The 22,636-nt window shown below is 42.3% G+C and overlaps 2 protein-coding genes across 9 annotated transcripts; both read left to right on the top strand.

Moving 5' to 3' along the window:
- The first annotated feature begins 1,721 nt into the window (after positions 1-1,721).
- Positions 1,722-11,335, top strand: LOC127297641 (DEAD-box ATP-dependent RNA helicase 15-like). 5 transcript variants are annotated; one of them, XR_011744193.1, is made up of 14 exons: positions 1,722-2,172; positions 2,249-2,402; positions 2,554-2,829; positions 2,944-3,084; positions 3,609-3,766; positions 4,211-4,400; positions 5,108-5,490; positions 5,643-5,724; positions 7,241-7,345; positions 8,018-8,135; positions 9,278-9,382; positions 9,535-9,656; positions 10,164-10,281; positions 10,994-11,335. XR_011744193.1 is itself a non-coding variant. In XM_071819550.1 (14 exons), coding segments are annotated over exons 6-9 (303 nt in total). In that variant the 5' UTR covers positions 1,722-2,172; positions 2,249-2,402; positions 2,554-2,829; positions 2,944-3,084; positions 4,211-4,400; positions 5,108-5,378; the 3' UTR covers positions 7,243-7,345; positions 8,018-8,135; positions 9,278-9,382; positions 9,535-9,656; positions 10,164-10,281; positions 10,994-11,335. The 5 variants fall into 5 exon arrangements, 2 of the variants coding, with proteins under 2 accessions (XP_071675651.1, XP_071675652.1); XM_071819550.1 differs by lacking the exon at positions 3,609-3,766 and adding an exon at positions 6,612-6,718; XR_011744192.1 differs by lacking the exon at positions 3,609-3,766.
- Positions 11,336-12,359: 1,024 nt separating this feature from the next.
- Positions 12,360-22,285, top strand: LOC127297636 (uncharacterized). 4 transcript variants are annotated; one of them, XM_051327955.2, is made up of 11 exons: positions 12,360-12,825; positions 13,202-13,246; positions 13,326-13,498; positions 17,924-18,024; positions 19,005-19,124; positions 19,200-19,296; positions 19,947-20,063; positions 20,153-20,418; positions 21,142-21,415; positions 21,535-21,716; positions 21,869-22,285. In XM_051327955.2, the coding sequence occupies exons 1-7, from the start codon at positions 12,803-12,805 to the stop codon at positions 19,985-19,987; spliced, it is 600 nt and encodes a 199-aa protein (XP_051183915.1). In that variant the 5' UTR covers positions 12,360-12,802; the 3' UTR covers positions 19,988-20,063; positions 20,153-20,418; positions 21,142-21,415; positions 21,535-21,716; positions 21,869-22,285. The 4 variants fall into 4 exon arrangements, with proteins under 4 accessions (XP_051183915.1, XP_051183917.1, XP_071675649.1 ...); XM_051327957.2 differs by having other exon boundaries at positions 19,200-19,287; positions 20,153-21,415; XM_071819548.1 differs by having other exon boundaries at positions 20,153-21,415.
- Positions 22,286-22,636: the final 351 nt, after the last annotated feature.

The raw sequence follows: 22,636 nt of genomic DNA, 5'->3' as shown, positions 1-22,636 counted from the left end.
GTCTGGGCCGGCCCATTAGCGCTGGCAATGGTTTTCCTTCGTTTTTTTCTTTCATATTTTCTTCTGGTTTTTTCTTTGGTTCTTCTATTTTTTTTCTAGCTTCTGCTTTTGCTGATCGGTTTTTCTGAAATTTTCATAATTTGAATTTTTCGAATTTGAACTTTTTTAAGTTTGTTTTTTTTTAGATTTGAACTTTTTTCGAATTTAAACAATTTTTAAGTTTGAACATTTTATTGTTTTGAACATTTTTAAATACGAAGATTTTTCGCGTTTGAAAATTTTTCAGATTTGTTTTTTTGAAATTTGAATAATTTTAAATTTTGAACAATTTTCAGTTTAGAACTTTTTCATTTTTGAACATTTTTTTAATTTGAACTTTTTCAAATTTGAAATTTGTTCGATTTTGAAAATTGTTCGGTTTTTAAAATCGTTCAATTTTGAACTTTTTGGTTTTGAATTTGTACAGATTTTGAATTTTGTTCGGTTTTAAATTTGTATAGCTTTTTGAAAACCGAAACAACTATGCAACACACGCTATCACTCAAGAAATGGAAAAGAAGAACAGCGACACAATAAATGGGCCGGGCCCAGCTCACGTTCCTTTAAGCGGAGCCAGGCTCGCTCCCGCTTAAAGCGGAGAATAGGCCCTCCCGGTCCCGGGGCTGACCCAGAGATTACGAGATCCCCTCGTTCTCCTTTCCCTCTGTCCATGTCAGTCAGGTCTGCGTACGTCTGCATAAGCGCGTGTCACCCTCCACCCGACTCCAATACAGCGCGGGGTTCCGGCAAGGACACCAAGCCAGAACACCAAGCCACTTCGTCGACCCAAAGCTAGCTACTTTGCCTACGCGATCCACGATCGAATATGTCAGGCCATGGCCAATACGACGACGGCTGCTCGCGCCACGACGAAGAACAACCATCAGAGCCTTCAGAGCCCTGGTGCTCCTGGTCCTGCTCGCCCTCCTCGTCGTCTTCACCCTGGGCTCCAAGGCCCCGCGCTACTCCGCGGCCATCGACTACGTCACCGGCCTTGACCTCGACGACGCTCCTCTAAACCCGCTCTTCAACCTCACCCTCCGCGCCACCTCCCGGGGCTTCATGGGCGGCGGCTGCGTCGAGGCGGGATCCGTAGCGGAGGTCTCCTACGCCGGCGTCACGCTCGCCACCGGGCCCGTCCTCCAGCGGTTCTGCTCCCCGTCGAGGGGGCACAAGGCCGAGCAGGCCGTCGTGGCGTGGGGGACGGGGGTGCAGGTTCCCGGGTTCGCGTTGGACGGGCTCGCCGACGACGCGTGGCGTGGGACGCCCATGTTCGATGTCGCGGTCCGCATGCCATCCAACCACGCCAACAACCACGAGGGGAAGCTCGTGTCGTGCTGGGGCCTGCGTGTCGGGGACGCGGCAACGTTGGGAGCTCCCTGCGCCGTGGCCGACGTCGACACTGTCCCGTCGTCTCCCAATGACCGGCACGGCCGTGCCACCTAAACTGCACTCTTTGTTTCATCAGCTTATTTATTTCAATTCTAGTTTTTGTTTTTGTTTTGGTGTGACCCATATTAGAATTCCATTCTAGATTTAGTAGCTTTTGGCGTTTCCGTAGTGGATAGCCGATTGTTGCAACATGTTATTTTCCAGCGAGCGAGTTGTGTAATCCATTTCGCGCGCGCGATTAAAAAGCAGGCATTGAATTGAATAGATTGTGTGGATGGGGTCAATCAAAGTAAAAGGTGAGATCCCGGGCGGTCACGTTAGTAGGAAGAAACCAAACCCAACCCTAAATTCTGCCCGCAGGGCCTTCCGCCGTTCCGGCCCGGTGGCTCGCGTGTTCGATCAACCAAAATTGGCCCGCTCAGTTTGAAGCCACACCCACAAGGGACCCAAACCCTATTTCCCCTCCCCGCTGTGCCCCCACACCTCCAAGGCGGCGGCGCCTCCATGGCGGCGACGCAGCCTAGCTCGCCGGAGCGCGCGTGCCTCGCTACCACGATGCGCGCCGCTCCGTCCAACTAGCCGAGCCTCACCGCCACGGACCGGACGTCCGCGCCCCCCGCCCGGAGATGGAGCCTGCGCACGCCAAGTTCTTCTTCGCGCCGGCGGCCTTGAGATCCGCACCTCCGTCGCGGGATGCGTCCTCGACGTCTACTCCGACCAGGCTCGCTCGCGCGGAACCAGGTACCTCCTCCCTTTGTTTCTCGTCACTGAAATTCCTACTTAACGGCAGCCACCCTCTTCGATCTGCCCCCCGCAGGACGTGCGCACGGCCTCCAATCTCGGCCCCGGTTACTGGGGAACCTACCTGGACGACGCCACAAAACCCTCTCGGAGCTCTTCAGCCGATACGGCAGCTCTGCTTACTTCTTGTGCTACATTATCCCCATCGATCTGCTTCTACATGTACTCAGGTAACTGCTCTGCTCCCTCACTACAGTTCCTGCTTACTTCACAGATACACGATTGATTGATTCATTCATTCATTGCAGAATACGTAAATCCTCCACAATCTGCTCTATTGTTGCTGACTTTTTCTTCTCTCTCTCATTGCACGAAATTCAGTGGACTACCTCGAGTCAGCGACCTACCAAGTGCTCTACTTCTGCTGGGAGGAGGAGGAGGAGAACTCAAAAGGAACATTTCTTAATTTGCTCAGCAGCCGGACATGTGCTCTGCTGGGAGGAGGATTCAAAAGCAATTCTTTGCCAAGTAGCCGTAGCCTAACCCTAGGCCGCTGTGCGTCTCTTTTGGCTCCGTCTGTGGCGTTGTGGTCTCTGGACGCCTGGCCAGCAGCACCTTCGGAGTGCTTCAGTTCAGAAACTGAAGTTCTTTTTTCTGGTAGGGCTTTGCTTCATCTCTGCTATAGACCTATGATGTGAATTTTTATCTCAACATATGTTGGTGGTTCCGATCTGGTTGATTGCTGATTTTTCTGAGGGGATTCGCGTGCAGGAAGTCAAAGAAGGGCTACCCTGATCGGTGGCTAGCCCTAAGCCGCCGTGTCCTTGCTGGCTCCGTCCGTGGTGCTGCGGTGGCTGGACGCTGGACCAGCAGCACCTTTGGAAGGTTTCAGAATCTGAGCTTTTTTTCTTGGTATGGTTTCTCTTTATTTCTGCTCCAGCATATGATGTGTAGGTTGGTAGCTTCATTATTGTGCTCTGTGATGATGAGCTACAACATAGTCTTGTCTCTTTTTGCGGGGAGTAATCCTTCCTTGCTGGAGTGGCGTGCAAGTGATTATTCTTAGCAAAAAACTTTACTTGCCCTTAAATGGATCTGCAAATCTGTCCATTTCCTCGTGGGGAAGAAAAAAAAACACATTTCTTCTTCTTTTTGGCTTTGCTTCAGTCAACTCAAAATTTGGTTGATGTATAAATATGTGTGCCTCATTGGACCGCATAGTGATTTGATACCCTGACATACTAGCTTGTAGCCTCCTAACTCTATAGATTGAGAACTCTCCTGTTATTGCAGCACATCCCATTCTTGGAATGTTCACTTCACGATTTGAAATTGCTCTGTTTATTGATCCTTTCAATATCGACCTTGCTTTATTCTGGTCTTCATTTCCTCACTGCTTCTGTCTTCTGAATTGAAGCTTGCTGCATTTAATGTAGGTGTTCACATAAACAAACACAATGATTTATTGGCTGCCCTCATATTGTAGTGGGCACACCTGTAATGATTCTAGCTCTAGCTAGAGAGACGGACCTTTCTTTGAAGAACGTTAGCTACTTCATTCTTGATGAGTGTGACAAGATGCTAGAGTCACTTGGTATTTTGTTATCCTCGTTTCTTCTATGTATAGAGTTTTTTTTGGTCATATCCTTTTCGAGTTATCAGTTGTATGTGAAGTGTTGAAGTCTAGAACCTGTTGTATATATTGTGTCATGCTGTGCACCCTAAGGTGTCCGTCCACGATGCACACCTCGTTTTTCTGATTTTATTGCTTTGCACTCCATAATCAATTTAGACCATAAGCTAGTGTTTTTCCATATGTTCAGTATCTGGGGTAACACCCTTACTGGATATACTTGCTTGAATACTATGTTAAATAATGTGCAATTTTCCAGCTATCATACTAGTCATGGTAATTTCTTCCTGTAGAATTAACACTGATAAGTATCTATAAATATGTGACTAGGTGAGCTTGACAAACTGCCACTGTTTTCTGGATATTCGAATCTTCTTTTCGTAATGCATTCTGTTTACTTTGTAGGAATATGTGGGCAATCTTGGGATGCTCATAATCTTCTTATTGATTACTGGCTGCCAACTGGATATCCTTATGATGCTCCTTGTAGGAGCTCCCTAGTTTGACTAGCAGTTTCAGTAAAGGAAGGCAGATATAATGAATGGGAGAGGGAGATCCAGGAGCTCTGGGAGACTTTGCTGGGGCTGTATCAGAGGTAACCACCATTGCCCGTGTTGTTTCAAAGGGTTGTATGTTAATTCTGATTCTGCTTACTGTTGTAGTGATGATTCTGTCGGTTCAACATGATTTAGTTGATCTTGATTGTCTGTTTATTTGTGTGCTTATTATGGAATCAACTGTGTTTAGGCAAGTCATTTGATCTGTGGGTCCACCCAAGACCCTGCTGTCCTATTTTTGCAATCAAATCTTTGGATATAACGGATAACTAGGATATCTTTTTGTTTGTGCATAGGATACCAAACTGTTCTCCTTGATCTATTCTGGTACTTCTAGATTCTAAGAGCATATAATATGTTGCCCTCGTGATACTAATTTGGTGCAAATGCTTCTGCAAATTCGTCCATTTCGGAAGAAAAAAAAACACATTCCTTCTTCTTTTGGGCTTTGCTTCAGTCAACTCAATATTTGGTTGATGTATAAATATGTGTGCCTCACTGGGCCAGATAGTAATTTGATTCCCTGATATACTAGCCTGTAACCTCCTAACTCTTATATATATATTGAGAACTCTAATGTTATTGGAGCACATTTTGTTCTTGGAAAGTTCACTTCACAATTTGAAATTGTTGCGGTAGTTCTCTATCTTTAGAAATCTTTCTGTGTCAACCTTATTTTATTATGGTCTGAATTTGCTCACTGCTTTTGTGTCTCTTTACTGATTTTGACGTTTTTTAATTGCAGGTTTTAGAAGCCTGGGAGCATAGGACCCGTCCGATTTAGCGGCTGGTGTCCATCCCACACCAAGAACAAAACCAACCCTAACCTAAACGCATTTCCCCTCCCTGCTCCTCTGCTCCCACCCCTCCAAGGCGGCGCCGGCGCCTCCATGGCCGCGACGCAGCCTAGCTCGCCGGAGCGCGCGTGCCTCGCTACCACGGTGCGCGCCGCTCCGTCCAACTAGCCTCGCCGCCAAGCGCACCACGGACCGGACGTCGGCGCCCCCCGACCGGAGATGGAGACTGCGTCCGCCAAGTTCTTCTTCGCGCCGGCGGCCTTGAGATCCGCACCCCCGTCCCCGGGATGCGTCCTCGACGTCTACTCCGACCAGGCTCGCGCGGAACCAGGTACCTCCTCCCTTTGTTTCTCGTCACTGAAATTCCTACTTAACGGCAGCCCCTTCCGTTGGTTCATTCAATTCTGTTGTAAACCTTTACGCTCCTAAACATATCGACCGGTTCTCATCTGGTCTATTGTTGATTTTTTTTTCTCCGTGCAGGAACAATCAAGTGCTGGGACTGGGAGGAGGGAGAATTCAAAAACAACTCTTTGCTCAACAGCCGGACCTCTGCTCTGCGATGGTGAGCTACCACCACTAGTCTTATTTGCCCTATTACTTTTTCTCCTTGCGGGGAGTAGTCTTGCCTTGGCCCTGCAGCAGTGGAGTGCCAATTAATGATTACTCTTTTCCTTTGCTGGCTACTTAGCAAACAAACGTTCAGTTAGTGAAATGGATTTTTCTCTGCTTGCCTTTCCTTTGCTGCAAAAAATGCATTCCAGAATTTTCATATTTCCTTGCGCGGAAGAAAAACCACTCAATTTTCCTTGCTGTTTGGCTTCACACAAGTCAACTGAATATTTGATTCATGCCGCTAAATATCTATGCTGGCATGAAGTACAGTACAGCAGCTCCTTTGGATGGCTTTACAATCTGAGCTTTTTTCTTCGTATGGTTTCACTTTATTTCTGCTCCACCATATGATGCGTAGGATGGTAGCTTCATTATTGTGCACATAGGCTTCTTTTTGGTGGGGAGTAATCTTTCCTTGCTGGATTGGAGTGCCAAGGATTATTCTTAGCAAACAACGTTACTTGGTGATCTGCAAATTTGTCCATTTCCTCGAGAGGGAAGAAAAAACAAACATATTTCTTCTTTTTGGCTTTGCTTCGGTCAATTCAATGTATGGTTGCTACATAAAAATGTGTGCTTCACTGGACCGGATAGTAATTTGATACCCTGATATGCTAGCTTGTAGCCTCCTGTACATATATTGAGAACATCCCATTCTTGGGAAGTTCACTTACGATTTGAAATTGCTGCGGAAGTTCTCCGTTTAATGATCCTTTCAACGTCGACCTTGCTTTATTCTGCTCTTGATTTGCTCAGTGCTTTTGTGTTCTGAATTGAAGGTTGTTGTGTTTTCACATAAAGGAACACATGGATTTATTGCCTGCCCTCATATTGTAGTGGGAACACCTGTAAGGTTTTATCGCTGGCTAGAGAGAAGGACCTTCCTTTGAAGAATGCGAGGCATTTCATTCTTGATGGGTGTGACAAGATGCTAGAGTCACTTTGTAATTTGTTAACCTCGTTTCTTCTATCCTTAGAGTTTTTTGGCCATATTCCTTTTCGAGTTATCAGTTGTATGTGATGTGTTCAAGTCTAGAACCTGTTATATGAATGTATTGTATTATGCTGTGTACCCTAAGGTGTTCGTCCATGATGCACACCCTTATTGCTGTGCACTCCACCACAATCCATTTAGACCATAAGCTAGTACTTTTTCCATGTTAAGTGTCTGGTATAACATCCTTACTGTATATACTTGTTGGAATGCTATGTTAAATGTTGTGCAATTTGCCACTAGCATACTAGTTATGGTAATTTCTTCGTGTAGAATTAATCCTGATAAATATCTATAAGTGTGTCCAGGTGAGCTTGACAAACTGCCACCATTTTCTGAATATTCAAATCTTTTCGTAATGCATTATGTTAACTTTGTAGCAATATGTCGGCAATCTTGTGATACACATAATCTTTTTATTGATTACTTACTGCCAACTGGATGTCCTTATGATGCACATATTTCCTTGCAGGAGCTCCCTAGTTTGACTAGCAGTTTCAATAAAGTAAGCTAGATATAATAAATGGGAGAGGGAGATCCAGGAGCTCTGGGAGACATAGCTGGGGCTAGATCAGAGGTAACCACCATTGCTGGGGTTGTTCTCAAAGGGTTGTATGTTAATTCTGATTCTGCTAACTGTTGGAGGGATGATTCTGTCAGTTCAACAATGGAATGAACTGTGTTTAGGCAAGTCATTTGTTCTGTGGGTCCACTCAAGACTCCGCTGTCCTAATTTTGCAATCAAATCTTTGGATATAACGGATAACTAGGATATCTTTTTGTTTGTGCATAGGTTAACAAACTGTTCTCCTTGATCTATTCCAGTACTTCTAGATTCTAAGAGGATATAATATGTTACTCTTGTGATACTAATTTGGTGCAAATGGATCTGCCAATTCGTCCATTTCCTCGCGGGGAAGAAAAAAAACGCATTTATTCTTCTTTTTGGCTTTGCTTCAGTCAACTCAATATAATATGTTGTTCTCATGATAATATGTGTGCCTCACTGGACCGAATAGTAATTTGATACCCTGATATACTAGCCTGTAGCCTTCTAACTCTTATATATATTGAGAACTCTCATATTATTGGAGCACATCCCATTCTTGGAAAGTTAACTTCACAATTTGAACTTGCTGCGGAAGTTCTCTGTTTATTGATCCTTTCAATGTCGGCCATGTTTTATTCTGGCCTTCATTTGCGCACTGCTTTTGTGCCCTTTACTGATTTTGATGTTTTTTAATTGCAGGTTTTAGAAGCCTTGGAGCATAGGACACTGTTGTCCCCGTTGAGAGCTTATTCCCATGCTCTCATAGTTGCATTTCGACTACTTCCTGCTTCTCATTTGTCCTCATTGCACTGTTTTGGTGAGTATGTGTTTCTCTACATGTCTCCTCTACGTGATCTATGATTGCTCCATATAAAAAAGAAATGCCCAGTTGCCGAGTGGTATTGCCACAAACTGTAAAAGTGGTTTCAGCTAGCCATGTTTACTATTTTCTGTAAAAATGTAAAATTGAAGTCTTGATCTTCTTTTATATGGGAACTGTCCAGCAATTAAGTAAATGAGGTTGTCATGATCTGATTAGAAAAATCCGTTGACATACACACTGAGTATGCACAATCATGTATCTTATTTACAGGGTAGTGCGTGATGCTGGGAATGTCAAATTTTCTTCTATGCTAGTTAGCTGTTTGTCTTGCTAGATGAGATCCCGTGTTTGCATAAGCCTGATAGGTTTAGCTATCTTGCATTTTCGTATAGCTGAAAGCACTAGTTTTGAGCCACTGAATGCCGACTATAAGTTTTCACCTGCTTACACAATTATTTGCAATGATTGAGCAGACCTCTTTTATACAAGATGCCTTGATGTTTACCAAAGATAATTTACTCTGGTTTGTATGGATGTTTCTTGCGAAGGTAGCTGGTTAGTTGCGTCTTGCAACTATTTCTTATTTGCACTTGCTATACCAGGGCAATGTGAGAATCATGCATTGTGCAGTCTGTTATGCTGTGGTGCTATCTGGAAGCACAATGACTCGGTTTACGCTTTAATCCATGTGCAGTGTTTTCAAATTGTTCTATCCGGGGAAAGAAACACAAGGTGTTCATCAACGATGCACACCCCGCCTTTTCTGATTGTATTGTTGTGCACTCCACCATAATCCCTTTAGACCATAAGCCAGTGTTTTTCCATATTTAGTGTCTGGTATAACAGCCTTGCTTGATGTACTTGCTGGAATACTATGTTAAATGTTGTGCAATTTGCCAGCTAGCATACTAGTTATGGTAATATCTTCCTGTAGAATTAACCCTGATAAATCTATAAATATGTGACTAGGTGAGCTTGACAATCTGCCACCATTTTCTGGATATTCAAATTTTCTTTTCGCAATGCATTCTGCTAACTTTATAAGAATATGTGGGCAATCTTGTGATGCAAATAATCTTCTTATTGATTACTTACTGCCTACTGGATATCTTTATGATGCGCATATTTCCTTATAGGAGCTCCCTAGTTTAACTAGAAGTTTCAGTGAAGGAAGCCAGATATAATGAAGGGGAGAGGAAGATCCAGTAGCTCTGGGAGACATTGTTGGAGTTGGATCAGAGGTAACCACCATTGCCGGGTTGGTTTCAAAGGGTTGTATGTTAATTATGATTCTGCTAACTGTTGGAGTGATGATTCTATCGGTTCAACATGATTCAGTTGATTTTGTAACTATGTTTAAATGTGTGCTTATTTTGGAATCAACTCTGTTTAGGCAAGACTACCCTGATCGGTGGCTAACCCTAAGCTGCCGTGACCTTTCCGGCTCTGTCCGTGGCGTTGCGCTGGCTGGACACTGGACCAACAGCAGACCTTTGGATGGCTTATGATGTGTAGGTTGGTAGCTTCATTATTTTCCTCTGTGATGATGAGCTACACTTGTAGTCTTGTCTCTTTTTGCGGGAGTAATCTTTCCTTGCTGGAGTGGAGTGCCAGTGATTATTATTTGCAAACACCTTTACTTGCCCTTCCTTCGGTGCGAATGGATCTGCAATTTCGTCCATTTCCTTGTGGGGATGAAAAAACAGTACATATTTCTTTTTTTGGGTTTGCTTTGGTCAACTCAATATATGGTTGTTGTATAAATATGTGTGCATCACTGGACCTGATAGTAATTTGATACCCCGATATGCTAGCCTATAGCCTCCCAACTCTTATTTATATTGAGAACTCTCCTGTTATTGGAGCACCTCCCATTCTTGGAAAGTTCACTTTCACGAATTGAAATTGCGGATGAAGTTCTCTGTTTATTGATCCTTTCAAAATGTCAACTTTGTCTTATTCTGGTCTATTTTGCTCACTGCTTTTGTGTCCTTTACTGATTTTGATGTTTTTTAATTGCAGGTTTTAGAAGCCTCGGAGCATAGGACACTGCTGTCCCTGTTGAGAGCTTCTTCACATGCTTTGGTCATTGCATTTCGACTACTTCCTGCTTCTCCTTTGCCCTTATTGTACTGTTTTGGTGAGTATCTGTTTATCCACTTGTCTCCTCTATGTGGTTTATGACTGCTCCATATAACAAAGAAATGCCCAGTTGCCTGAGTGGTATTGCCAAAACATGTAAAAGAGGTTTTAGCCAGCCATGTTACTATTAAGTAAACGCGGTTGTCGTGATCTGATTAGAAAAATACGTTTACATACACACGCGTGAGTATACATCATTATGTATCTTATTTGCAAGGTATTTTGTGATGCTGGTACTGTCAAATTTGCTTCTACGCTAGTTAAGCTGTTTGTCTTGCTAGATGAGATCCTGCGTTTGCATAAGTCTGATAGGTTGAGCTATCTTGCATTTTCGTATTGCTGAAAGTACTAGTTTCGAGCCTCTGAATGCCACAATTGTTTGCTATCTCAACATTATTGTGAGCTCGTTCATTCAAAATGCCTTGATGTTTACCAAAGATAATTGACTGATGGTTTGTATGGCTGTTTCGCCGAAAGGTAGCTGGTTAGTTTCGTCTTGCAACTATTTCTTATTTGTACTTGCTATCCTGATTGATTACGAGGACTGTACAATGTGACGATGTTTCTTTGAGAATCATGCATTCTGCAGTCTGCTATGTTGTGGTGTTATTTGGAAGCACTAAGACTCTGTTTACGCTTTAATCCCTATGCAGCGTTTTCAAATTGGTCTATTTGGGGGAAGAAACTAAGGAATTTTTTCTGTATTGCAGGGAGAAGAGAACCAGCGGGAGCGTCCTCATGCTGCTATTTCATTGGTGTGTGATGTGCAAACTAGGGCGCAATATCTGCTTACGGTTACAACGTATGAGCAGCCAAGTTTTCAGATTTTAACGAACACTGGCATGCGTTGTGTGTAACGGTCTCGGGATTGATTGCAGAAACTCGTGTGTCAGTGCATCAGCTTGCCTTGATGCTTGTTATTCAGTGTCGTGTGGTTTCTTTCACTTGGGTCGTATATTTCAGTGCCACCTGAGTTTTGTTTTATTTTCATTTTCTGTAAAGTGATTGTTGTGTGATCTAAATGTCAAAAAACAAGTAAGGTCTTGCCGAAATTTGCATTTTTCCTGACTAGCCTCTAGATCGATTAGCTTAACTGTATGGCTTGGTTAGTGCCTTTCCGTAAAGAGCTTTTATCATTCTCACTGTATTTCTACAATTTCACTGATTTTTCAATAATCTAGGTGCCTAATCTAGTTTCGTCTGTGAGGTTGCTAGCTATATCTACCCAGCTGAAGAGTAGCAGATCAAGAAAACGCCGGGTAGCTGCGAACAGGTGGATCAGCTGAATGCATGTTCCAGCTAGGATTTTCGTTAGCTCTTACTTGGCAAACATTTCTTTAAGCCAGCTAATCATTTATTGGTACTGATGGAGGGAGATGAAAGGTATAGAAGCGGCGAGAGATGCGGGGTTATTGGTGGTGGCATGCTAAAAGGGACGATGTGTGTGCCATTTGTGGGTGAATTACCCGTCGCCGAAGAAGAATCATCTGGTACCGTCGACTCCCATCGTAGTGGTCACGCTGAACAAGGTCTCAGTCGGAGAGCCAAAGACAAGACATGACCGATCATTGCGTGAGGCGAGGGGGACACCGCGTATGATACTCCGGATTAATTATATATTGATATTGACTTCAATTCAGCAATAATAATAATACTATGATTGAACTTTATACTATAGTCATAGGCATGTGGCCGCACCAAAAAGATGCATGAGAGAACCCAAGTAGTACCATGCATGACCACGAGTTAATATGGCTACAGCCAAATGCATTGGGACTAGAAAATATACTACTACTCCATAGGAAGGTGTGAGGAGAGATTAGTGGGATTTATTAGGAAGATATTAATTAGGAGCCAATCAAGTGCGCGCGCGTCCGCTCATCTCCTAAATTAATTAGGGTAGAATAGAAGTGATGTTACTACTGGTAGAGCGGATTCCATAACTTTCATTTCAACTCCAATTTTCTCCCGAAAATGCAACTAATCTCGACCAAGTTCCCAACCCATCCGAGTTCACTGGAGCTTTGATGCTCGCCGGCCTCCCTAGCCCCGCCGTCTTCTCTCCCGGTAGAGTCCCCTGCATCCGCCGCCATCCAAACGTATGGCGTCCAAACCCTAGCCTAGTCCCTGCCGGCTGCCGTCGATGACGAACCAGACCGCTGCCCTCCAGTTAGCGGATGTTGCTGCTCCTCCCCCAACTCATATGCGGCCCCCGTCGTCGGCGGCAAGGAGGCTGACCTGCTTGTCGACGGACTGGCCGGCCGGTGATGTCCGACCGACCCGCTGCGCGTCGGTGAGTAGGCAGGTGGGGACGATGAGGTCTTCTTCCAGGACCACCCCGCGCGACTGGAAAGGAGGAGGGGAGGTGAAGAGTAATAGGGCCGGCCTCCATTTTCGGCGCCACTGCACGAGAAGATGCGTCCGCTGCACCTCTACTTTGACCAAGAAGGGCGGTGGTACTGCAGCTAAGGTGGTTGGTTGTGTGTCGAGTGTTTTGCCATCCGGTGCCAAGGCCCTTCATGGAAGGGCTTGCAGCTCTGAGGTACAGAGTCCCCTTTCCAGAGATCAATGATGTTGTACCGATTTCTACAAGCGTAGTGGTTCAGTTGTTAACTAACACATGTGGTGTTCAGTTGTTACACTCCGAGTCTCTGATGATTAAGGTTACATCTGGACAAAGGATAGTAAATAAGATTGGTTGGTTATTTTTTAAGATTGAGATCACTTTACAGTTGTTTAAGATTGGGAGTATGTACTACTGCATTTTTAGAGACTGGTATTCAGTTCTGAACTTGTTTTCAACATCACTTAAACTGAAGTTCAATTAAATGCTTATAGTAATTTTCTTGCGTGCTACTGCTTTTTTAATATGCTTGACTGATTGTTCTTTTTAATTAATTTTGCAATATCCATGGCAGGCTGACTTACAAGAATGTTCCTACTTGGTGCAGAGAGTTGTGTAGGTCTGCTTCTGTTGCAATCTTCTTTAATACGTTTTCAGATTATGCTTCAGAGTTCTAATGTCTAGTTATTCTCATGCAGGGTGTGTGAGTCTGTGAGAGCAAACAAGTCACATTCCACAAGACGGAGAACCTGCAGTGCTACGAAGTCTCTGCCAAGAGAAACTACAACTTTGAGAAGCCCTTCCCTTACCTTGCAAGGAAGTTTGCCGGATAATTTTCTTCGCTCGTCAATGGCTCCAATAACGTCCAGAGGTGAGATAAAGCTGCACTTATTGTGTTTTAGGTCATCTTGCTCAACCTGGCGCACTTTGCACATGTACAGCAACGGCCACATCCGTTGAGATAAAGCTGTTGCCGGCACCTCTCCTCTCACAGGGAGATTATATGTTTATGCCTCTGTCTACATTGGCGCATTTTGTGATTTGCTGCATGATATATGGTAATGTTTTTTGCCTATCCTAATCTAATGTCTAGCTGTCGGTTAAGTGCTAATATTTCATTCTTTAGTACGAGGTTGCTGCCCGAGGCAATTTTGCTCTTTCAATTTTTACATTAGCTGCACAATTGTGGTGGCTTTTACTCGCTGTTCTCTTCTATTACTAGACATGGCAGTTTTGACGGGATTATCAGATGTTTGTCCTTGTTAAATCTTAAATGCATTTGTTTTGAGATCGCACAGTTCTAAAGATATCTTGAGAAATGCATTTTTCATGCAGCTATACAAAAAGATATTGGCATATTTGCTATGTGCATTCACAAGGTTTGTACTCTTCAAGTTTCAAGTGTCAATGGGAGTTGTGATGAAGAGATGCGCTTTACCATATCTTATTTTAAGAGTTTTTTAAGCAGTCATGATTATGATACCGTGATGTAGATCTCATTTTTCTTAAAATTTTCGTATTTGTATGTATATTTCTGATTCAAAATGGATTAGTTACGAATTTTATAAGGTTGCATATTTCCTAAAAATTCGGAAAATAGGGGTAACGATTTGCAAAGAGAGAGATTTGTGACTGATATTGTTCAGCCTGGATGACTGAAAACTTAACTGGCCAAGATAACCATTACAGAGCATTTTACCACTGTTATAAGATTCCGAGTATGTACTACTGCATTTTTAGAGACAGGTATTCAGTTCTGAACTTGTTTTAAACATCACGTAAAGATATGGTACTAGCAGATGGTATTGACATCGGCAAGTGCTCACAGGGAAAGGGTATCCAGCTAATTTCTGCAAAACCAAAACCAAACCTGATAACTATTTGCAAACTAAGATAATTTGGTTGCCTAAATATACCTAAAACGGAACCCTGCTATCTCTAACCAAACCACTTAAACTTCTGCATATATGTCCTTACAAACATTAGTACATGTGCTTCTAGGCTTGCACACACAAGCAGTAATGAATCTATTAGTTCCTTAACCAAAAGTGAAGTGGTACAACAACATATAAGCAACAAAATCTTCCATAAAAGAAAGGTTCTAAGCATGGCGTGGTCACTACCAGCTATACCTGCACGAGTGGGTGCCTAGATCAGGTTCTGGATGGGTTGACCTCGTAGTCTCCCTACGTGCCCTCACTGATTGTTTCTGGTGGCCAGTCGTAGACTCCGGCGACGGCTCCGGCAACTGCCTGGTCTTCTCCTCCTGGATCTAGGCATGCTGGAAAATCCTCAACTCTGTCAAGTAAATCCTCCAACTCTAGGTCGCAACCGTCGCGGATGTTCTTGGCTTCTGGGGTGGCGGCGACTCCATGTATAAGGTGTTCTGTAGTTTGCTATGTGGTGCGATGGGGAATAGTAACACTAGTTGGTCATGTCTTGTGAAGTCTAATGCGGTTTCCTGGATATTTAGATGTTGCTACGGTAGCTTGTAGATATCACTCCAGGGTTGCTAGATATTTATCTCTTGTTAGTTTATGTGTGAACTAAAACTAGCTAGTTATACTACATTTCGCCTCTTTGATTCGACCAAACTAAGTCAAGATATGTACCTGTTTCGATATAATCGTGCCAAAAAGGGCAGGGTAGATAATTGGAATAAGTAAAATTAATATTTTTATCATTCACTTGTCTTGTCTAGAAAATATTATTTCTGTTTGGAGGCTTATTGAGGATTTTTTAAGGATTTTAACGCAGACATTTCTTAGTGAATTTTAAATGATGCTCAAGAGTACAAAATGTCTTTACTACAAACAGTGATGTTACACATGCCTTCTGAAAAATTCAATTCTTGATTTTGTCAGCTTGGCTAGTCCATTGTGTATAGTTCATTTGTGTTAGATATGTCTGACTTTGCATGGTTGTAATTAGAACTTGAAACTTTGTTATTAAATCTGACACTCATCTTTTACAATGATTGGAATGATTTGTTGTAGGTTCTATCTAGCGTAACTTGTTAATAGGTTTACATACATACCAATTCTTTCTTGAAGTGTTTCCTTTGTGTAACCCTTAAACTGAATATTGTGCCTTTGAACTCACTGCTCAGCGTGTTGTTGAAAAGATGTGCATGCACAAATGCTATTTTCTTGTATTCTGATTTTGCATATTGCTGCTCTGGTGAATTTAGAGTCTTCTCTTGCCATTTATCAAGAGTTTTAATACATCGCTTATGAGTGTGTGTTTTGAAATATTTAAATGTTACGCATACCATTTGTTTCTGAAGTTGTTTTGAATGGCTAGAGCAATAACTTTATACCATTGCGTCGCTTACTTTTAAACATTATCCAGTCAAGGCTGGTGAGTGGATCATCATGTTGCCTTTCCATTGAGTTCCAGCGGAAGAATCAAAATGTCATGTTGATTAGTATGATTAATCAAAAGGTGTCAATATGTGTTTTTTCTTCTATTTCTGTCACAACATCTGGTTTCTGAAATAGGGAATTTCTAGAGCCTATAATATTTTCTAGTTGATTTACCGACATGGAAGCTTTCAAAAGTATTGATGCACCAGTGGTTGATGTCTGCAAGTAGAAAATAGATAGAGGCGTCGATCTCATATTATCTGTCTTGGTATGTATTCCAATGCTTCATTCCTAGTTATATGATATGAATTAGGCAATTTTACTCTTGTCGTGGTACTCCCTGGACTATCAGTTGTTTCTATATTAGACCGATTCACAACATGTGCATCGACAGCCATGCTGTTGTTTTAGTTGGGCAGGGCCTATGGGTTGATTCCACATCGTGGGCTTCATGATTGGGAAGAAATGGCTTTACTGCCTTGTGGTTTGCTGGCTTTGCAAATTTGACGTTTTGCATCTTGGTATAACATGGTTTAGCTGGATTCCAACATGAAAACTAAACCTCAATTAGTGCTTGAAGTGTTGGATTTGTGTAACCTAGAGCATAGTTTGTTAGTTTAATAGGCGTCAATGGTTACTTACTTTTGTTGTTGGCTGGATATTATTGTGTTGCCTCGAGTAATATTGCCTTGTTTTTCGTATGAATCATCTTGAGGAAATAGGAACTATTTTCTTATCATTTTATCAACATTCAAACCTTAACCCAATTTCTTGTCCTTGTGTGTCGTTGCTTTCTTGGTGAAGAAGAAAACATCAAGTACTTCATCCATGTAGATCTGTAGAAGTTGAAGTTAATTTTAATTTCTATTCAACATCAGCTTTTCAGTCTGTGGTCCCTGATTGGCATATGTGAATAATCTTGTGCAACTAGATTTTTTATTGCAGTAAAATTCCTATATAGTGTTATCGCTTCGCATCCATCGTTATCTAGTGCTAATAGTCTTTGATCATATAGTGAGCTCTTTTTGGGTAGTATGAAACAAGAAATAATCAAAATGGCATGTCTTCTTTGTAGTTAATGTTTAGCCGAAATGCTTAGGTTGTCACTTGTGCAATATCTTTAGATTTCCTAAATAAGTTTGTGAGGAGGGGAATCACATGAAGTATCAAGAAAGGATTATCGATTCCTCATTATTTAACTGTTTGATGGAAAATTGATCTTATCCCTCTAATTAGTGTTGTTTATGGTTTAATCTTCGGTTGCTCTGTTCCTAGTTCAGTGATTTTAGTAGTTGCTCTATTCCTAGTTCAGTGATTTTATTTTCTCCCTCTCACTGGTGTTTTGTGCTCTGCACCTTATTTGATCTCTAAACAGTCCTAGTTAAATTTTGAGAGTATCTGATGGGTTTTGAAGTTGTTCTTATCTCAGAGTGAAATTTCGCATAGGTTCCTGATTCAACCACAAGACTGTCATGTTTGCAACAGCAAATTGATGCCTTATTGCTTGTTTTAACTGCTGGTTTATTGAATTTAGATGCTTAAATGGCTTACTACCTCCGTCCCAGTTCATAGGACTTGCGCGTATCCCTAAGTTGTCAATTTGGTCAATATAATATCATTTGTATAATATACAAAATATATCATTAGAAAGTAGAACATCTAAACTTTCTATTGATATATATTTTGTAATACATATGTTGCATTATCATTGCCAAATTTACGACCTAGGGACACGCGTAAGCCCTGTGAACTGGGACGGAGGGAGTACTGTAGATTATGGAAAGCTACATCAATTATCTAGTTATCTTGCTGCACTATTTGTGACTCCTGCTCAGCCAGTAGTATCTAAGAAATTTCATCATGTAGCAATATATTATGGTTGTTACATATTCCTTCAAATTGCTGCATTGACGGGAAACTTCCATGTGCAGGGAGCTTGGCTTGTGAGTCCGTTCTGCCCTCCGGAGCAAGTAGGGGTCATCTTTATTGCAACCCACCTGGGAGAAGTAGGCATTGTCTCTCTCATGATGTGGTAAGGACAGAACCGTAGATTATACTTTGTCATGCATGTGTTGTGTTGAACATAAGAAATGTAGAATGGTGCCCTTTTCTGGTGATTGCTAGCAATATGGTTATCTGGTAACATAATCTGAATAACATGCTCTTTCTCATTGGGTTTTATTTTCTAGTATATTAAAGCTGAAATATCGTGCATAATAATTCATCCTATTTTGGTCCTCATTTGGTGTATAAGTGGTGACTTGGGTGTTAAGTAGATATCCATGTTTTCTTTGTGTCGTTGTTGGGCTGCAATGGCATCTCTAATCTGTTGCCAGTGGGCATGCATAGCTGAACATTTTTATGTACGGACAAAAAGCAGTCATGAGTTCCTCAACCTTATCCAGGAGCATTGGTTAATTTTCTAATCTAGATAATCTTACTTCTCAATTGGCTTTACGAGCGCTTTAGAAATTGTCTTCATAGACCCTTTCCATCTTCTAAACCAGTTGTCTGTTTATGAAATTAACTGTTTATATGCGTTGATAATTCGAAGTTATCCTGCTTTATGTAGAAGTGACATGGAAAAATTCATGGGCTCTGTATGAGGACATCTGAAACTTACAGGTTTAGGCGTCACTCTCTTGTTGATCCACATGAGCTCAGGAGGCCTGCTAGTTATAGAATTTGAAAATGCCAAGAATTTTTTAATCATCACGTTTGTGTCATTTGTCATTTCTTTTGGAACTATCTTGGCATCATATTGAAGTAACGTGTTCTGGATTATGAGTAATACGTCATATGCAGTTTTGCTCATGTGAATGTCATTTGCTTAGTCTTGTCATAAATTTGAGAGATGTATGGGGTTAGCCGGCTCAACTTTCCGGGAACTAGATTAGTCCTCTTTTTAGATTTCTATACCGAGTTAAAAAAACATTTTATCGTGTTCATTTGATTTATCATTTCATGAAATTCCATATGGCATATAAGTGAAATATAACTTTGTCTTTTTAGGTGCGAATTGTCGGGCGAGACAATGGTACAAAGGTTAACGTTATGTTGGGTGGGATTCATGTAAACATGTGTCAGCTATTGCTCGGATTGTTCCTCGATGTGCTCCGCGGAGAAACCCAGGTACACCACGCCCTACCTTCGGCTTGTGTCTTTTCCCTATTTTTCTTATTGATTTGGTTCGTGAATTTGACACAGGACTACCGGTGCTTCACGTGTATAAAGGGTTCAAAATCTCGTCTAATACCTCAGGGATTTGATTGGAGCGCAAGGTCGGCTGATAGAGGTATTCAGAGTAAGACCACTTCCAATTTGTATGCATGAGTGAATCTAAAAAGTCTATATGCATGTTATGTGTGCGTTTCTTTCCTTACAATGCACCCGCCATTTGGCTTCAGATTGGTAGCATTGCTGGGAGTAGATTGTGGCGTATGTTGCTATTCTACATCCCACAGCATGTGAAGATCAATTTGACATCTATCCTCTGGTAGAGAGCATGTGAATATGAAACCACTGGGTTGAATGCAATTTATTTGCTACAATGCTTGGAATTATATATTCTAAGGAAGAAAAGTACTACTATGTTTTGTAAATATGAGATTATCCATGTTTTGGTTCAAAGTTTAGATACATATTGCCATGCATGTTTTGTTCAAGTGTTTTTGCTTGCTGGGATATGAATGAATTAATGCAAGAAGAGTACAAGTGTGTTTATCCACTTGCATGAAAAAAAGGCTTAGGACTTGTCATTACCGTTGTTATTCCTATTGCCATTCTACCTAGATGTTTTTCTGGATATGCCAATGAATATGTCCAAGACATACTTTTCGTTTCAACTCACCTGCTCATTTCTATTTACATTTCTTGTATTTGAGCTCTCGTTAGCGAGTTTTGACATGTGTATGATGATTTTTTCTTATTTATGATATATGTCTTACTTGTTAGGAGTGACCACCTGTAAGAGACGAAAGCGTCAAAATCGATGAGAAGATGGAATTGGTGAGCTGCAATATGCCGGAAGGCAGTCCTTTCTCGTGCTTTTGATGACAGATGCTCGAAAGTGTAAGTGACGACATGACCATGCAAGCATTCAAGCAATGTTCTTCTAGTAGTCCTCGCATGTACCTAACTTGTCAATTATGTGTGTTCAGGTTCTATGCCGCAAGGCATTCTCCTCTGAAAATTGAGGATCTAGTAGTCTGAACAGTATGGAGGTTGAATCTACACATTTGGAATGCAAGCTTGAGCCTCTGGTTCATCTGCCTTGAAGTCAAAGCCGGTCGCCTGGAGATGCAGCTCCAACCTGATGCCGAACACCACTCCAGGGTATCTGCAATTTTGGTGAGGACAACTCCAGCCTCGGCGCCAAGTGCGGCTTGTTCTGCCTCGTCCTCACCAGCAAGACGATGATTCGTAGGTATGCACACAGAAATGCCCAGATTGAATTAAACGCCCCTGTCCAGATTTAGATGCTTGTAGTTGCAGGTACATGTCATGATAAAGTCATTTTTTCTCAACTTCTTTCTCAAAGCCCACTGTTAGCATTTTGTACTGAATGCTTACATACTCCTGTGCATGTAGCCTGTGAAAATAATACTGCCATGTAGCTATTTTATTTTAACCAATAATGAAGTTTTAGGAAACATATTTCACTGTGGTCTAAACATGTAGCCTTTGTTCTTCTTAAACCAGATACCTATTTAGTGTTGAGCTTCTGTTTGCTGCTGTGCACTTGTTGTAGCTGATCTGAACACAAGGTTGTCTTGTAATGATGAACCCATTTATGTCCTTACCGATGCAAGTGCGCTGCTTCTTATCTCAAAAGTTGGATGTTTTGCACATAAAACATTGTCTACTTATTTTCTAGTATAAGCTTTTGCTGGCCATGTTTTATTCTTGTTTTGTGTATAACGAGGAGGACTAAATGATAGCGTGGCCTTTTTTGACAAGACGACCTTGACACCTCTGTCTAACTAGTTGACATGGGCACCCAAAAGTTATTTTTTTTTGTTGTTCTGAATCAATTGTTGCCATGCTATCAAGTACACACTGTTCTGCGTGGTGTTCTGGGTCGAGCCAAGCACTATGAATATTTTTGCAGATCATGATGATGATGTAGACCTAGTCATATTAAGTGCAGGAATGTGAAGGTCAGGCGAGGCGATAAGCCTTGTTTGACTGGTGGTAGCCGGACACGGCGTTGGAGTGGTACATGGAGCTGCCAGCAGGTCGTCGTGGAGATCATGTAGGAGGGAGAGAGCTGGAGCATACTGCTCTGTTGCAACAGCAGCGGCAAGGGGAAAACTAGAGCTGGTAGCTGGCCAGGAGGGAGGAGACCTAGATCCGACATGGTTTTCTTACATGAGTCGATGTGCTTGATAACCTCGGGACGACATGGTGATTTTTGTGATCTGGTTAGTTTAGATATGTTGGTTAGCAAGTGTCGTAGTAGCACTTGAGGTGACGTGCAAGTATATCAATCTGCTAGTTTGTATGTTTACATTTTTTTTTTGCTGAAACTTGTGTGTTTCAGTGTTTGTTAGGCCCTCTAGCGGACTGGCTATGCGGTCCGTTGATGGCGGTGCTGCTGCTCCTGGCCTTGTGGAGGCCTCCCGGCTGCACATGTGGCTGTAGGCTTCGGTGGCCCTGGGTTTGACCTCCTCGTCGTGGCAGCCGTGTGTCTCAGCCTTGGTTACAAGATCTCTCTGGAGTCCGGTGAGCTCTCTAGTGAGCTATTGGTTCACCCTTCAGTTCTTTTTCTCCAATGTGCTCTGTGATATCTGATATGTCCTTATGCTCCGGCTTTATAGGTGGCGACCCAAGTTTGAATTATGGTGTTGATATTCACCTGATCACATGTCGTGCAGGTAGGTGAATAATGGGTGAGGCGCCAAGCCTTGTTTGACTTGTGGTAGTAGGAGGGGGAGAGGTGGACGCCATGCTGCCCTGGTGCAACAACAACGGCAAGGGGAGAACTGGAGTTGGTAGCCAGCCTGGAGGGAGGAGACTTGGATCCGACATGGTTTTCTTAGATTAGTTGATGTGCCTCTTGTGATCTGGGCAGTTTAGATATATATTGGCAAGCAAGTGTAGTAGTAGCACTTGAGGTGATGTGCAAGTATGTCTAGTTGCTAGTTTGTGTGTTCTTCTCGAATGGCAGCTAAGCTTTGCTATATCAATATGTATTAGTTAGTGTGAACACATACATCCATCGGTCAGAGGATCTTATGAATCTTGCTACTGTCCGATTTTTGTTTTTGTTCCAACCTGAAGCTGAAAGAGTATCGCTAGAGCACTTGATGGTAGTACTAGTATCTATTTTCCCGTGGTCGGCAATTGTATGATTGATCTATCAACTGAGAGACAAGGAAAAATCATCTACGTGGTGCATGGATTTTGCGGCTAGGATGCACATTCAGCTCAGCATGATGTAACCGTGATGACAACCACGCTCTGTTTTATTTTGTTTAGTCTTCTTACCAGGTAAGATCGATCTAGGCTAGAGATGAGCACGCAGGTAGCGATATGGACGAATCTGCATGCATAACAACGGATTTAGTAGTACCCGCGTATTCTTTTTTCTGTCTATCTCGTCTATATGAAACACAAAGGGGATCCCAACCTCGTTGTGAATA

The sequence above is a fragment of the Lolium perenne genome, chromosome 4 (assembly GCF_019359855.2).
Source record: "Lolium perenne isolate Kyuss_39 chromosome 4, Kyuss_2.0, whole genome shotgun sequence".
Lineage (NCBI taxonomy): Eukaryota > Viridiplantae > Streptophyta > Magnoliopsida > Poales > Poaceae > Lolium > Lolium perenne.
This window is presented reverse-complemented; position numbering and strand designations above follow the sequence as displayed.